Raw genomic sequence first — 17,948 nt, forward strand, 5'->3', positions numbered from 1 at the left:
ATAGAATGCGGTTGTATGGTTTGGATTCATTTTCATCGGGATACGGGCCAGTAAAGGACTCCTGTGAACACGGTAATAAACCTTCGGGTTCCATAATATATAGGGGAAATTCTTGAGTAGTTGAGCAACTGGCGGCTTGTCAAGAAGGGTTCAGCTCCATATAGTTTTCATTCATTCATTATTGGAGGGGGTCGGTTTCCCCATGCACCGCGACCAGTTGTTGATCTATTGTACGCCCCATTTTGATATTCTGCCAGTCGCCATACCCTTCCGGTACTGGTGCTTGATATCAGCCCCGTTCAGCCAGCGAGTTCGGCCCCTCTACTGGTCCATATACGAGTAGTTATACTTGCAGCATAGTCTGTTACAGTTCAGAAACTGGTGGGTCATCAGGGGGTCTGAGTTCCAGAGGTGCTATTCCGGGAAAAATTTGAAAACCAAAGATGGCTATGAAGCTGTCTCACTACAATACGATGGGGTACCAAAATGAAACCGAACTAATTTTTTTGTGGGCAGAGCTTTTGTAATACCGCGTTTTGCCGCTATGAGCGCATTGACCTAACATTCCTGAGTCGATAAGCCGACTACCGTTGCTTCAGAAGGTAAGGACTAGTTTCGGCAGAGTTTATAGTGACAACTGTTTTGTGTGATCGTCGTTTTTGCAATGGCCCGAACACATGAAAATGTTGAAAAAAGTCGTGAAATCATCAAGGAAGATCGACGACGGACCATTGAAGAAATTGCAGAGCTGTCGGGAGTACTTGGAGCTCAGTTCAGCGAATTTTGACAGAAGATTTGGGAATGAAAAGGGTGGCTGCGAAATTCGTGCCACGACTGCTGACTGCTGAACAAAAACAAGGTCGCGTGGAAGCATGCTGTGCTTTGAAAGAAGAGTCCCGAAATGATCAAAACTTTTTTTCAGCGTTTTGCTGATGTTGCTGAGGTGAAGGAAAAAAACGACGGAGGCGCTGTCAAGCATATCAAAAGATGAATTTAGACAATGTTTTGAAAAATGGAATAAAAGACTAGACAAGTGTATTAGTGTAAGTGGAGAGTACTTTGAAGGGGATTGAAGGTTTGTGCTTAAAATTTGAATAAATAAGTTTAAAAAAATAAGTTCGGTTTCTTTTGGGTACCCCCTCGTATAATGCATTTACAGTGGAATACTCACACAAAATTTATGCATCACGGCAATTAAATGCTCAGCTGTAGAACAGTATATATGTACTTGGCCGGCACGCTTACATTTTTCTCGCGGAACACGATTTCAGAATAACCCCCGCAAGACTATGCCAGTATTAAATGATCCACTGATCGACAATTAAGTCTGAATAGAAACCGTGGCTGCGCTAAAGCCACAGGAAGAATCCCCATGGATCGACTCCTTCCATGTCTCCTTCAGCCTCTTACGCTTCCCATTCCAGTGGGTTTCATAATCTTTCTCTAGTCGTCCAGCCATTTTGTTCTCACAGATGTTCGTGGCGATGATCACGTGATAACTTCTGCCAGCGATAAGCGCTCTAGACTGGCTGGCACAGATCATATGAGCCTGGAAGGGGGATATAACAGTGCAAGAGAGCGGAAAGCGTCAGTATGGTCAGACAGGGAGTATATGTAACCGTGACATGGTTACACAGACTAGATTAGCTCTCGCCTCATTCAAACCTATGCAGTATATTTTCCGCTGACACTAAATCCCCATAGAACAGACGTGGAGTTTCTATATGATACAATCCCGAATATCCTGAAATAAAACATCTTTGAGTTATTTACCACACAAATATTCTAGATATTCAGTACTTAAGGAATGTTACGTAACATTCCATGTGCAAATAGGAGAGAACGCTCCAAATTCAGTACTGTGGAAGAAAGGATCGTGGAGATTAAAGCATTCCATCTTGCATGCCTCTTCTCCTCAGCGGCAGTCGGCTGCGTAAAGTTTCATTAAGGCGTACAAAAGGAACTTTTTTTTTTCTTCTTATGCGACATACCATTTTACATTTAGTCTGCAGCTGGTTATCAATCTAATGCGTCTTCATAGTTGCACACTGCGCCTCATAAAGCACACCAAACAGCGGAAAGCAGTAGTTATAAAACTGTGATCAGAGGACCAACACAGATCCGTGATTTCTGTTAAAATTCCTCAGGAAAATTAATAGAAATGTATAAGGAATATCTTCTGGGTCGTGTTTCGTGTAGTGTCCACCGACGTTTCTGAGGAACATGCTGCTTCCATCTTCAGGATCAAAGAATAATTCAAGCGAGCAGCAAGTAGAATTTTGCGTAAATCTCGAAGAGAGTATTCTCCGAAGTTACAGCCATGAGAGCTCCAGATGCAGGATGTAGTTTCATTTGCTACTTTAAGGAGATTCTTGGTTTATTTAACGACATTTCTTCAACTGTGCAAATTAGTGTCTTACAGCATAAAATACATGATGTGAATGACGTATTCGAAGGAATGCGGATAGAAAGCCCATTTTAACTCGCTATCGATCATTTTCCAGAGATAAGGAACTCCAAGAAAACACCAATCAGTAATTTCGTCTCCAAACCACGTTTCTAACTGGATGTTTCGGCTTAAAGTTACCTTCATTACCTATATCCTAACACATATACGTCACGAAACTCTTAATTTTCTCAAAGGCCTCCCATGATAATGTCACGTATTTCGGGTTATGCGTGGCTTACAGACGGGGTTCGGACTGATGACCGGATTTATTGCACACTTATACAATTTGTTACTACACTTCAAGAACCACTATGTCTTCGCTTCTCCCTCTCAAGAGACTCTCTCAATTCCATCTCTCTGCTCCCAGACTCATATCCTGGCAACCGAACTGCAGCGCCAACTGTGTTCAAGATAACTCCAAGGCACGGATCACACAGAAAACACAGCCTTTCTATTCCTCAGAAGGCGTGTTTACCGCGCCATTGCGTAGAAACGGCAGTTCTTCTATTGTTGCGTACGTGTTCACTTCCGAGGAAAACTGTTCACCAATTCGTTTTATAGCAATGAACATTTTTTTTTATTGCTAGTGGGGTGGGACTAAGTCCCTTGTACTGAGGCCACTTCTGGCCTATTGTACCAGCCCCAGACGATAGGTGAGGGTGATTGTGGAACAATTGGTGGAATGAAGATTGGCAGGGGAAACCGAAGTACTTGGAGAAAACCTGCCCCAGCGCCACTTTGTCAACCACAAAACCCACTTGACCAGACTCCGGGATCGAACCCGGGCCGCCGCGGTGGGAAGCCAGCGACTGAAGGCTTGAGCTATGGCGCGGCCAAGCACTGAACATTACTCGGGCTCCGTTATTCCGGCTTTCAGGCGTCATGCCACAATACGAGATGTAAGGTGATGTTGGTAGTATGTTACAGAGTCCCAACGCTACCTTGCTCATAGAGTTTGTGGTTGGATATTAAGTAGCGAGGTGGAACCCCCGTCTACTAACGACATTTATTGACTTGTATAGAAATTACTACAAACACTAATTGCAGAGGGAGAGGGGGAGGTGGGGCGGATAGACAAAGGCAGGACGCCTTTTCCTTCAATAGAGGAATCAGACTGAAAGTTGCTTTTTGGGAACGTAACGGAGGTGCCTGGACAGCCTCTGTGGTCTAGTGGTCATATTTACTGGTTTACAGATCCAGAGGTCCCGTGTTCGATTCCCGGCGCTACTAGATTTTCTGAGCAGTGGGTCTGGAACGGCGTCCACTCAGCCTCGTGAGAATAATTGAGGAGCTATTTCAAGGAAATAGCGGCTCCAGTCTAGAAAACCGAGGTTAACGGCCGTGGGGATCCGTTGCGCTGACCACGCGACACCCTCTATCCGCTTAAAGTTGGCACTAACTTCGCCGACAAGCGGCGGTCGCTCGGTCGGTATAGTTTCCTTGCGGACCAAAACCACGGAGCTTGTTTGTTTGTTTGTTTGTTTGTTTGTTTGGCGGTGAATATTAACATGGTGGGTTTCTGGGATGTGATGGGGAGTAATCTGCTGCCACCGTTTCGGAGGATCCTACTGTGTCCAGCTTCAGGACATAACATTTCCAATTTTTCTATACGAATTCATTACTATCATCCCAACTATGTGTATGTCTCTGAAACGGTCCTTTCCCTTTAAAGTTGCCGAACAATACTCCGTATGCACTGCTGACATTTTCAGTAAATGCAAAAATGATATTAAGTCGATTGTATTTTCAACTGGAACAGATTTCCTGTCACCTTTGGAAGTGCTGATAATATCTTCTCAAGATAAAAGAACTTGTATCAAACGTCGTAGTTCTACGTGGAAAAACGATGGAATTAGTTTCTAGAGACAGGAGTCTCCACTCATTTCGACCGGCAATCACTGAAGAAGAGAGAACAACGTCCGAGGCAGTTGGCTGATGACACAATTCAATCTCCCCAAGTTATCAAGATGGTTTTTGCCTTACTTCGCTACTACAGAGTGCAAGAAAGGTTAGGTTATGATATTTCACGCTTCTACCTAATTACGTGACAGGAGGCAAAGGGAGCGAAGCGAGGGAAAACGAAGAGAAATGAAAGACAGAGGATGTCGTGGATAACTTGGCTGGTGAATCTGTTCTTATCTCTTACTGCCAGCTCAGTGGGCTGCATTCTTACTGGAATGTTCGCTTTTGACGCCAACAAACGAAACTCCTGACTCCAGTTATCATTAAGACACAAACAAAGGCCATATGGGCGACGAATCCTGGGAAATACAGCAAACCTACCCACTTTCCTGACACATCTTATCTCGCGGTAAGACACTTCAAATTATCTATGAAATCAGTTTTAACATTTCTCCATAGATGGCTCCAACATAATGGAACTGAGCCATCTATGGACAGCTGTTAAAGTTAACTGTGGAACGTAGTGAATTAAAGTATCGTGTCAGGAGAAATGAATGTGTGGTATATCCGTCAATCACAACTTCATATTTTCAATAACTGATGTTTATTGAAATGTTTCGGCCATTCTGGTCATCATCGGGCTTCTATAAACAATTGTGTCACTGCTGGGTTTTTTTATTGCTAGTGGGGTGGGACTAAGTCCCTTGTACTGCGGCCACTTCTGGCCTATTGTACCAGCCGGTGATGTTAGGTGAGGGTGATTGTGGAGCAAATGGTGGAATGAAGAGTGGCAGGGGAAACCGACGTACTCGGAGAAAACCTGCCACAGCGCCACTTTGTCCACCACAAATCCCACTTGACCAGACCCGGGATCGAACCCGGGCCGCCGCGGTGGGAAGTCAGTGACTAACCGCTTGAGCTATGGCGCGGTCTTTCACAGCTGGTTACTAAACTGCTCACGCAACTGATCCGTTGCTAAGATACAAACCGATACATATAAATACACATACGTTACAATGTTTAAATATATTAAAAATTATCAATAATTATTACAATTTCCTGAAGTAAATATTGTTTATGCCGGTCACGGTAGCCGAGCGGTCTAAGGCATGTACTGTCTTCGCTCGCTCGGAAGCCGAAATCGTTGGGTTCGAATCCCACCCAGGGCATGGATGTTTAATGTTCCTGTGTGCTTCTGTGTTTATGTACAGGTAGAGGCCTTGCGACGAGCTGATCACCCGCCCAAGGAGTTCTTCCGAATGTCTAAGATCTAGTAAACCGAAATGAAAAAGAAAGTTTCATGGAGGTAGGCCAAGGCCCAAATTGGGGCTGTAGCGCCAAAGGGGAAAAATATATCGTTTATTAGTTTAGTTAAAGTTGTTTTCTTTAATATGTATGGTTTTCTTATTGGTACACTTAGGTAGGAGGAATGGAAATTATGAGGTAAGTTTAAAATTCTTCTTTTTTATATTTCTTATAATGTCGTCGGCGTATATTGGGTCTACCTTGTTGTCAGTGGTCACCAGTATATTTCTACCGAATAAGTTATGATATTTCGTAGATTAATGAGTTTTTTACAGGAATATCACGACATTGGGTGAGTTTACCCTACACCGTCTCAAATTCTTAATGCATATATAATGTGGCGTGTATTAGTGACTTAAGCGCGGGGTTGGTTCGGTAAGTCGATTTACTGGATATTCGCCAAGCGGAAGTACAATTAATTATAACACTTTAAGTCTTACTGTAATTATAACACTTCGCAACTACGAACAATGATAACACTCTAAAGGTTATTGTAACTACACCACACAAAATAAAGACTTCTTCTGACTTCTTCCTCTGACTATTCCTCCTGGAGTCTCGGCCAGTCTGTTTTGGACAAAGCACCATCTGGGGCTTATGACCAGATTTTTGTTACTGTCAGACAGTTGCGGGTTTGTTGATGTGGTGCGCTCTCTCTGACGAGAGGACGTGTCTGCCATTTACAATTGCTGCTGGCCCTCGCCAGCGCAGTGTTTCTCGGGTCCGACTCCCGTGGGACTATCATCCATATTTTAGTGTCTCAGATTCGAGACTTCCCTTTTCGTCGCCTCCTACGATTCGCAAGGCTACGGTGGAGGTATTCGACCCCGCCTCTACACGGGGTGTGAGTTTCTGTTCTCTGTTGACTTCTGGTTATAACTGTTAGGCGGTCGTGGTAGCAGACACCGCCTCGAAAAGTTCTGAATTTAATTTCTGCGGAAACTGTCTGCCTAAGCACCCCCCCCCCACACACACACACACACAAAACTCAGGACACATTTTGGTTCTGTTTTACCCTTGGCATCGCCCTATCCACGTATTTAGTACTTTGAAGTGATGGAAACTCTACTCATATTCGCCTGGTTGTAACTAGCTTGAGGGTCCCACATTTTCTAGACAGTCGGCTCATAGATGGCGGCAAGGTTGTCAGCCCTACGCGCCTGCCGCCCTTTGTCCCCAAGAAGATTCAAAGAATATTCCTGGTACTCATTTTTGTTAAAGGCTGAGTCAACCCCAGGGCCACAGTGCGGCTGGGAGGATTAGGTCAATTGGAAACATCCAATGACCCCGTCGGGATTCGATCCCGCGACCTTCCTGCTTGTAGCATAGTGCCTCAACCAAATATGGGAACTACTATAATAAAATTACAATTATTCAATTAAGTAGTTTAACTAGAACGGGTGACAATGCCTTAAGATAGAAACAGTATGTTCAATCGAAACACTATCGGACTACACGGTGGCATAACTCAGAACGCAACAATGTGATGTTCTGTTCTAGCACGAAAATGTGTAGAGGGGAATATATATGATATCCTCATGGAGGCTAGGCGTGGGGGCAGCTAGAAATAGCTTGTGCCGTCTGAGTAGTGTCCAGGCTCTTCTCAGACCTGAGTTCGGACAGTCAATGGCTGAATTATCACGAAGATATGATTTACATGGTCTCTTTAATTGAACCGGTCATGTGAAAACTGGAACCTTTTTACTTCTCAGCTACTGGATATGTTTCCTTTTCGAATTAAACATTCAACTGCACAAGAGTTCCTTATAAATACACATAATGAAAGTTCCTACACAGACAAATAACAACAAAGAAGGGACAGAAAGGTATTTGTAAGTGCCCCATATGTACGAGGATTCTGGTTATGAAGACTGAAACTACACTTTCAGTGTACTTGTATATAGTGTCAAGCTGGGTATCAATTGCGCGCGGCTGCCGCGCCCAGCTGTTCGTGTGCGGCAAACTTGTTCGTTTGTTTACCGTGTCGTGTCCAGCATCGAAGCGCGACAGCTGCGTGCGGCTGTTGGTCGACGCTGTTCCTCGGCCACAAGACCGTCTCAACTGAAAGAGCACAGCACACTGAAATCCCTTTGCCGCGGGACAAAGACACGCGCAGGTTCGCGCGAGGCAAAGCAACGAACATTGCCTCACCCGGCTTAAGGTAAATACAGATAAGTACAATTGCTCAATGATGAACACTGGGTTGGGAAAGTGAGGTCATTTCGTTATTTTACCAAAGTTTTCTTGCCGATACCCCTTTCACCTTGAGGTATGATCTGCAGTACCTCTGAAATACGAGTCACACGCGCCAGTTTAGAGCAGCGTCACAGGTAAATGAATCGGCTGTCAGCAGGGTCCATGCGTACCTGACGAGCATGCGCATTTCTGTCTATGAAAGGTATTTGATAAGGTCAGGCCGCTACCCAAAATATTCAAAAGTTAACGCGGAAATTATCTTTTTTCACCCCCTGGCACTACAGCCCCAGTGGGCCTAGGCCTACCTCCATGAACTTCTCCGTTCACTTCGGTTTTTCTAGGTCTTACACATTCGGTAGGACTCCTTGGGCGGGTGATCAGCTCGTCGCAAGGCCTCTACCTGTATATAAACATAGAAAAACGCACACAAACATCCATGCCCTGAGTGGGATTCGAACCCACGATCCCGGTTTCCAAGCGAGCGAAGACAGTACATGCCTTAGACCGCTCGGCTACCGTGACCGGCTGGAAATTATTATTAGTACTGAAAAATCAAATAAAAAAAACTTCTGTATGTGTGATGTTAAGAAAGACGTCATGAAATAATTACATCATGCGTAAAATATTAAACTGGATTGTTAATTTTTACCGTTTTGATCAAAATGATAATATGGCTCTCTGAATGTATCAGGCAAACATTCTGAGCTACGTTATGAAAGTAATCTAATGACACAAACACTCAAAACTAAGGGAAAATAAAGAGATGTTCAAAAGCCAACAGACAAAAAGATATTCAAAATTAACTAGAAAACGGTCAGTTAAAATCAACGGTAAACTGAAAATATTTATACAGTAATCTTACTTGTTGTAGGATAACTTCAGAGGAAGACGACTCTTCATTAGAATAAATACAAGTATAATATAAAATGTAATTCCTCCTCCGTGGCCTTTAGTCCACGTGCAGACTATACCGACTGAGCGACCGCCGCTTGTTGGCGAAGTTAGTGCCAAATTTTGCGGATAGAGGGTGTCGCGTGGTCAGCGTAACGGATTCCCACGGCCGTTAATCTAGGCTTTCTAGACCGGAATAAAATGTAATTACTTAGAATAAATAATAAAGTTTAAGAGGTTAGTTATGGTAAATGGCGAAGTGATTCGGGTGTATTTAGGCTATAACATCACTCTGATATGTTGGGTTTTTGGACTTTATCCATCGTCCTGGTTTTTTTAAGATAACAAATAAAAACACGACGTTTCGAAAACTGGATCTGTTTCCATCCTCAGGTGAAGGAAAATACCTATTCAGTTGGGTCCGTTAGAAAGAGCTAGCCTCAATAACGGACCCAACTGAATATGTGTTTTCCTTCACCTGAGGATGGAAACAGACCCAGTTTCCGAAACGTCGTGTTTTTATTTATCTTAAAAAAACCAGGACGATGGATAAAGTCCAAAAACCCAACATATCAGTGTGTTATACACCATCGTCGGAATCCTATAGTAACTACTTATAACATCACTGCTATTCAAAAACAACTCATTAAGAAATTGTCTGTCGGATAACAATGCATCCATAATTGATTTATAATTTCCATTAATAAGACAATGTTACGCTCAGGAACTAATGATGACGGTATCAGTGAAGAAGTTTTAAGAGTTCAGGACGTACAAGTTGAAGTGCATAAACTGTTCTATACAGGCCTTCTGAGAAGATATACAGGATGATTCTAAATTGTTGTTGACGTTTTCGTGGCCTGTAACTTTCAAACATTACGTGCCACGAAAGGCGAGAATATTGAAGTTATTTAGCATTCTGCAGTATTGATTCTATAGGTAATAAAACTTCCTGAATTACAATTTCATATTCCGTAATCAGTTTTATTTTATTTCCGGTCTGAAAATTATATGCCACGGAAACCACGACAAAAATTTACAATCGCCCTATATTTCCGAGAGGAGTCAGAAAACTCCTGTTGACTGCCTAGTAGAATCTACTATCAAGGTGACTAATAATATCAGGCATACATACACATCACATACGATCCTATTATTTTGTAGCTGAATATGGCTGAAATTAACAGGAAGTGTATATGGATACAGTTTACTCAAATGTGCCTTATGTTGCCATAGAGACGGCAACTGAAGCAGTCGTACAAGTGTACTTTCATATTACATACACAGATAGATGTATCAAGCGTCTACTTGTATTATCCTTCTGCTTTCAGATTAGAACTTCAGATTATATGACTTGTATACCGATATCTCATACGAGCATGTATATACAGGGTTATTCATAAGTCCGTGAAACATTTTAAAAATTCATAACAAATAAATTATGCATCGGATCGTGGTAATTCTTACGCCGATAAAAAATGAATCTCTCCAAGTTATTATGAAAGCCGCCATTGCCTGCTAATCTCAGGGATCTTCGCAACCGTATCACCGCTGCTGGGGCTCTGGTCAACCGTGATATGCTGACACGGGTGTGTGACGGAATGGATTATCGCAAAGATGTCTGCCGTATCAGCAAAGGTGGACATACTGAGCATCTGTGAACTATGTAAAAAAACTTGGTGAGTTTATCTCTATTTCAGTGTAATAAAATTTGGCATCCGTTGCGTAGTTTCTTTATTGTAAATTTTCAAAATGTTTCACAGACTTATGAATAACCCTGTATAACAAATATTATTAATGCTGAACAAACAGCACGATAGATTGAAATAGACTGCTCGCTTGTTCGTGATTCTTTGCATAATTTACGTACATGCATCGTTTTAAACACCGAACAATTAGATTCTAAAGGGTTCTGACGATGGTACAACATAGAATTACTAGGTTTTCGAACTTTGTCCATCGTACGGTATTCTAGAAGCTCTTTTCTGACAGAGGCGCTGTATATATTTTGTACATATTTATTTACAGGTTTAATTTTTAAAATGTAAATATCCTTTACATGACAAATGAATTACTACTTCAGACAATGACTCTAACAAAAGAGAGACCCGTCCTCTCGTCAGAGAGGGCGCCCCACAAAAACAAGATCATAACTGTGTAAGATTTGAGGCTTTCACGGCGGTGACTATGAAGAAAGCAGTCTTCTGGGATTTGGCACCGTGTATATATACACGGTGCCAAATCCCAGAAGACTGCTTTCTTCATAGTCACCGCCGTGAAAGCCTCAAATCTTACACAGTTATGANAGACTGACTGACCGTCAGTCGCAATGTGACTTTGACTCTGAGGAATTGAATTCAGTCGAGTCTTCGGAATTGGCAGTTGTAGAACAATGACAAGAAGGGAATTATGCAGTGCAAAGGAGACTTCATGTGTGATTTGAAGGACAGACTGTTATAAATCCGTTGCCAGGATACGACTAGTGAAGACTAAGAACCCTAGTGCGTGTGTAACGGAGAACTATAAAGTGTTCAGATCAGCGATAGCGCCGTATTGCCTTCTTTTAAGTCACGCACACCCCATACAAGTGACAATATTAAACATCATTAGCGTGAACACATAAATGATAGGCGTGATATGTAGCAGGCAAGCGAGGGATGAGAAATGCATAAAAAATTGTAGTCAGAACATCCACATGGGACACAATCATAGATGGAAGGACAACATTAAAGTGACAAAGAGGGTGTGAAGATGTAGATAGGATTCATCTGGCTCAGTATAGGGTCTGGTAGAGAGCTATTCTGAACACGATAATGAAAACTCCGGTTCCATAGCTAAGCGACTAGCAGCTTCTAAAAAATATGCTATATGGAATTACAGGAAAAAGACCATACAGGATGCTCACATAATTTCAAATGTTTCCACTACGCTAATTCAACTCGGTTCAATGTTCCAAAACGTAATGGAGTCATGAAATAAAGAGCTGAACGTGGTAAATCTGCCCTCTCCTACACACCCCTAGCTGTGGTAGCTATACCATGACGCGCCTAGTGTACAATGCGCGCCAGAAACAGAGAGAAAACCAATTTCACGGTACCGAGCTTATGATACAGTCCCCTACATCTCCTTAACCCTCACTCACCCTCAGCACGAGGCCTAGGCACTGCCCCACGCTGTCCCTGTTGCAGCGGGATTACCACGACCAAAAAAGCCTAATTCGAAGTGGCAGCTATTCCTACCAACACCGACAGTCAGATATCGCTGGTACTAGTGACATGCCCGTTGAAAATTTAACGGGAAATACTGACAGTTCACATTTCCTCAGATAATCCTTATACTGACCTATTACTAATAGAGCCCTTGACGAGCATTTTCAGGTCGCGATTTCGCTGGCTACATATGTATAAAATGCAATTCCGTCCACAGAACACACAATTAATCATAAAATGAAAACAAACTCAGTGGCCTGTAGTCCGCAAGCGAACTATACCGACCGAGCGACCGCTGCTTGTCGGCGAAGTTAGTGCCAACTTTTGCGGATAGAGGGTGTCGCGTGGGGAGTGGGCAGCGCAACGGATTATAGGAAACCGTAACACCAGATACAAGAGTAATCCCAGAAAGTATTCCTACAAAGGGATTTACCACACACAAAGTCAGAACATTACATAATATGTAGCATAATAAAACACTCCATACCAGACTGACTGAAAAATACGGCCACACTATATACGGCTTAACAATGCAATAATAATATGCAATTATTACAGACTATACTACTACATTTGCCATAGAGAATAATAAAATGTACCTCATTTCACGCAGTTGGAACAAGTTTCAGAAGGAAGTAACAACATAACACAAACCAACATAACATTACATGCAAAGCCAACATAAACTTCACTTTCATGTTACAGGCCAACACCTAATTATAAAGTCTAGTAACGAGTACTATCACGCATACCATACGACTAGTACAACAGCTACAGGGAACCACAGCGTTCCCACATGTTACTCTAACGTTATTTTTAATATTTCAACCCAACTGTAATAATAATTTTAACCCAACTAAAACTGGCAATCAAAAAGGCCAACATATATCTGCTCATCACATGGACACTTATATACAACTTACCCACATCCTCACACACACAATATATTTAATTTAATTTTATTGCCTGCATATTCTCACATGTATACTTCTATAACTCACCACCTGACCTTATGACATGTCCAACAGGATACTGCTTATGAACAAGGGGCCCCTGTTCCGTTAGAATGTAAGGCGTCAGGAATTAGTGTTTCAGTGCGTATACCACCTTAAGACGACCCAGAAATAGGGCAGAAACATGTAGAGGACTAACACCACTAGAAAGTTGTATTGATGGTACTGTAAGAATTATATTGTTGAGACGAGATATGAATGCTGAATTATGATCATGAAAAAAAAAAGATGATCGTGACCTACTTTAGGGTACTATCTCATTCGTGTGGAGGGGCTGAGGAAAGGGAAAAGCTCAAAATATTCAGTCACCAGGATAAGTACTTAGCATGGATGCTAACCACTACACCATGGCGTTATAATCATTCTTATTGCGTAAGTACTCCCAGAAAGCAAACATCCGATTACAGAGGCCGACGGGTTTAACACTCAACACAATCGAATAGAGTCCAGTCCAGTCGACTCTGCAAAGGCATATCCTCGGTTAGTGTACCACTAGCTCCCTAAGGTGCGTAGAGTCTTTCATCACTTGATCACTGGGGTCACAGATTTGAGCCCCATTTGGAGCCTCGATCTATGTCCGTGGTTATCTGTTTAACCGATCATTAACTACCGGCCTAATTCCTAAATATTAATGCTTAAGACTTAATACCAGTCTTATGCTAAATGTGACTTATACTCAGTTTTGCATTAACTATTCTAAGAATTTGTGGAGAGGTATGTTTAGGTAAGAGATTTTATTTAATGCTAGTGCGATGGGACTGAGTCCCTTGTACTGCGGCCACTTCTGGCCTATTGTACCAGCCCCAGATGATAAGTGAGGGTGATTGTGGAGCAATTGGCGGAATGCAGATTGGCAAGGGAAACCGAAGTACTCGGAGAAAACCTGCCCCAGCGCCACTTTGTCCACAACAAATCCCACTTGACCAGACCCAGGATCGATCCCGGGCCGCCGCGGTGGGAAGCCAGCGACTAACCGCTTGAGCTATGGCACGGCCTAGATAAGAGTTACTAGAATGATCTTTGATAGCCGATGCGGCATATGAATCGCTTACTCCTCCCACTAGCCCAATTAGAGAAATTTCCAGACCATTCTCAACGCAGAATATTCTGAAAGTACTAGGTCATCCAAGAGTATTTAAAGGAGTGATTTCGGATGGCGTTAGGCAGATCATCAGAGTGTAACATTCAGTATTTGTGTATACAGCACAATAATAACAGAAATATCAGTACTTTCCAAATGTGTGTACATGTACCCAGTATATTCATTGTGACTATTGGGTGTTGCGCACGGTTGCATACCAGAAGAGTTGTACCCGCTACCTAAAGTGACCCATTTGTAAGTCTGTGTAGTGCTGTCAAATAAATCAAGTACATAATTTCATCGGCAAAGTGTTATCCAGTGACTTCTTCTGTAAACCCTCTCTCATCGGAGCAAGGCCATTAAGGCCGCGCCATAGCTCAAGCGGTTAGTCGCTGACTTCCCAACGCGGCGACCCGGGTTCGATCCCGGGTATGGTCAAGTGGGGTTTGTGGTGGATAAAGTGGTGGTGGGTCTTCGCTCGCTTGGAAACCGGGATCGTGTTTTCGAATCCCACTCAGGGCATGGATGTTTAGTTTGTGTGTGCGTTTTCCTGTGTTTGTGTACAGGTACAGGCCTTGCGACGAGCTGATCACCCGCCCAAGGAGTCCTACCGAATGTGTTAGATCTAGAAAAACCGAAGTGAACGGAGAAGTTCATGGAGGTAGGCCTAGGACCACTGGGGTTGTAGTGCCAAGGGGGGAAAAAAGTGGCGATGAGGCGGGTTTTCTCCGAGTACTTTGGTTTCACCTGCCAATCTTCATTCCACCAAACTCTCCATCATCATAATCACCCGGGGCAGGCTACAATAGGCCAATCAGTGGTCGCCGTGCCGAGTGAACCCAGTTGGTCTCCACCCCCCACTAAGCGATTTAAAAAAAAAAAAAAGGCCCGTTAAGCTCTGAAGAGCATCTCATGCTCACGCCCTGAACATTTTTCCCATTTCCTGCCCCTCAAACTATTCTCAGCACTTCAACGTGGTTCTACAATAGATCACTGCAGGTCGCGGTGCAAGGGCCGAGAAGGCCCACCCCCTATACGTACATTCATTCATTCAACGTGGTTCGAAGACCACGTGACGTCAACAACGACGACCGAGGTTCGAGGAAGTGAAGAACTGCCAAAACTGCGTTCTGATATCATATGTAAACATAGGCCTTGAAATGTACCGATTCCAAACCCAATGATTCCTACCAATGCGGTATGTCTAAACGATTCAATTAATTAATTCTTAATCGACTAAAAAGCGAGCGCAGTCCGTGAAAGATGAAGAATCTATGAGTAAGAACTGGTACAGTCTGACTGATTACGTACCCCGTGTCACTGCTATCTTCAAAAAATTAACAGAAGACTCAAACGACATCTGCTGCAGAGGAGATGCGTTGTCTTCAATGGTTTTCCGACTGAAAGGTTCATACTTTCCACTGAAGGTCATGTAGTCGGCGATGAGCAGAAGGTGGCGCGGGTCCACTATGATGCCGTACACTTTGAATACATCCTGCATTTCCTGAAATGAAAATGATTTTTTTTAGAATAACCTCACAATAAAAGAGAAATATGCAATGAGACCGTGACACGCGCAGATCACAACTGCGCACGACTGAGGGAAGGGAGAAGAAAAATGATTTACTATTTACTTATTCGGTAATTTATTATACTGTATCAACTGCTGAAGTTATGAAGTATTTAATTATGTATGAGAGAACGGGGTCCATTCAGGCTCGTAACGATAATTGAGGAGCTATTTGAATGGATCCGTTGCGCTCACCACGCGACACTAACTTCGCCGACAAGCGGCGGTCACGCGGTCGTTATAGTACGCTTGCGGATTAAAAGACACGGAGTTTATGAAAGAACGGTAGTTGATCACAGTGGCCGCGCAGTGTAACGCATGAACTTTCTTCACTCGCTCGGACATGGAGATCGTGGGTTCCCATTCGAGGCACGGATATCTGTGTGCATTTATTCTGTTTGTGTTGTTCTGTGTGTAGGCAGTGGCCTTGCGACGGGCTGATCCCTGGTCCTACCATCCCTACCAACTGTGTGTGGATTAAGAAATTGAAAAAGCGGACTAGGTGCTCACGGACTGTAGATAGACAGAGACAGACAGACAGCGAATGAGCCGCAGTTGACAAAACTTGAGGCACTGAATCGCTGAGCTAACTGAAAATATTAATGTTAGGAGCCGCGCTCAGGACGCAGTCTGAAGATCGAAGTGTTATTCCTTAGAGAGGACGACCCTGCGCTGCAGAGACAACTGAAAGCGATTAGCGGGAATTTTAATTTAATTCAGGACTTTGATTGATTATTCACATGAAAACCACATCTTTTCTGCGACCAGGAAAACATGCTGAAGAACAACAATCAAATCCCACTGGCTGCCCTACCACCGTGGAGTGAGTTTTTGTTTTAATTCGCTTAGTGGGGGGTGGAGTCCAACTGGGTCCACTCGGTAGGGCAGCCACTGATTGGCCTATTCTACCCTGCCCCGGGTGATTATGATGATGGAGCATTTTGTGGAATGAAGACTGGCAGGGGAAACCGAAGTACTCGGAGAAAATCCGCCCCAGCACCACTTGGTACACCACAAATCTCACTTGACGAGACCCCGGGATCGAACCAGCGACTAACCGCTTGAGCTACAGTTAGTAAGCATGTCTAGGACATGGAAAGAAAGTTTCCGGCGTACGATCCTTCCTACAAATCAGAGGCTGAGCCATAATGGCTCATATGTCCACTTGGAAAGAGGACTTGTTTTACGTTCCTCCTGCCAACAAGAGCATAAGAAATGTATTTCCCGGCACCGAAAGACTTCCGTTCACACTTCCTACTCATGTAGAATCACGAGATCTTCGTTAACACGTAATTAGAACAGAGTCACGGCATCATCCATTAATTATGCGTTTCCCAATCAACACTGCCAGGTTGCAAGTTCCAAACTGAACTGACACAGTACGGGAGCTGGGAGCGCTTAGTCGGTATAGCGACTGACTACGTCCAGGCCGGCTCTGGGACCCACCCAGCCTCCTATTCAATAGGTGCTGGGTGTAAAGCGGCCGGGGCGTGAAGCTGACCACTCACCTCCAACTAATGCCGAGGTCAAGCAAATGTGGATCTATACATCCACTCTCATTCGCCTTCATGGCGTAGTGCTTAATTAGCTAAACAAAGGGACAACTTTACCTTTAATGAATTTTTTTTCAATGTCTTTTGCAGCCCATTGAGGCCCCAGGCCTCTAATTCAGTTTCGTAATAATTTTTACAAAGAGTAGGACCCATTGGACGAGTAATCAGCACGTCGCAAGGCCGCTACCTAAACACAGGACAATGCAAACACAGAATAAACGCATATACACACACCAAATATCCATACCTTGAGTGGGATTCAAACCCACGATCCCAGGGTCCAAAAACAGTTCATGCCTTAGACAGCGCGGCTACTATGACCGGCGCCTTTACTGCCCTAATCATAGAAGAATTATTGGAAAGATATCCTCTGCTGTGTGAACATACTGGGTCAACTGAATTACATTTTAAATCATCGGTCCTACAACAAACAAAATTACGACCGAGATAATTATCACTGAAAGTGCGCCATTTGAATATGACTGTGAGTGGACTGGGGTGAGGGGATGATGTTATGTATATACCATCTGCTGTTTTCTTCATGTCCGCCGGTTATGTCTTCATTATACACATCCGAGAGTAGCTGGTCCACAGCAAACAGGTTTTCATACCAACCCATTTCCTCACTTACAAACCCTTTCCTCTCCCCTCAAACCAGTTCAAATACGATTTTGGTGTTGATTAAATCCATGCATTATTAATCTGTATTGATGTTCCCTCTTTCCCCCCCCCCATATTTGACCACAAACAAGGGCCCGTGACACAGTGCGCAATAATTA

At 43.4% G+C, this 17,948-nt stretch overlaps 1 protein-coding gene across 1 annotated transcript in view; it reads right to left on the reverse strand.

The window, feature by feature from the left end:
• The window catches only part of LOC111862234 (DNA-directed RNA polymerase I subunit RPA1), a gene marked incomplete at its 5' end in the record, with an annotated part of 193,383 nt that overhangs the window by 19,648 nt on the left and 155,787 nt on the right, over positions 1–17,948 (reverse strand). Inside the window, 1 exon segment of the mRNA XM_033750596.1 lies at positions 15,358–15,550. Within this exon segment, the coding sequence (XP_033606487.1) occupies positions 15,358–15,550 (193 nt within the window).

Source organism: Cryptotermes secundus, unplaced genomic scaffold (genome assembly GCF_002891405.2).
Source record: "Cryptotermes secundus unplaced genomic scaffold, Csec_1.0 scaffold1698, whole genome shotgun sequence".
Classification (NCBI taxonomy): Eukaryota; Metazoa; Arthropoda; class Insecta; order Blattodea; family Kalotermitidae; genus Cryptotermes; species Cryptotermes secundus.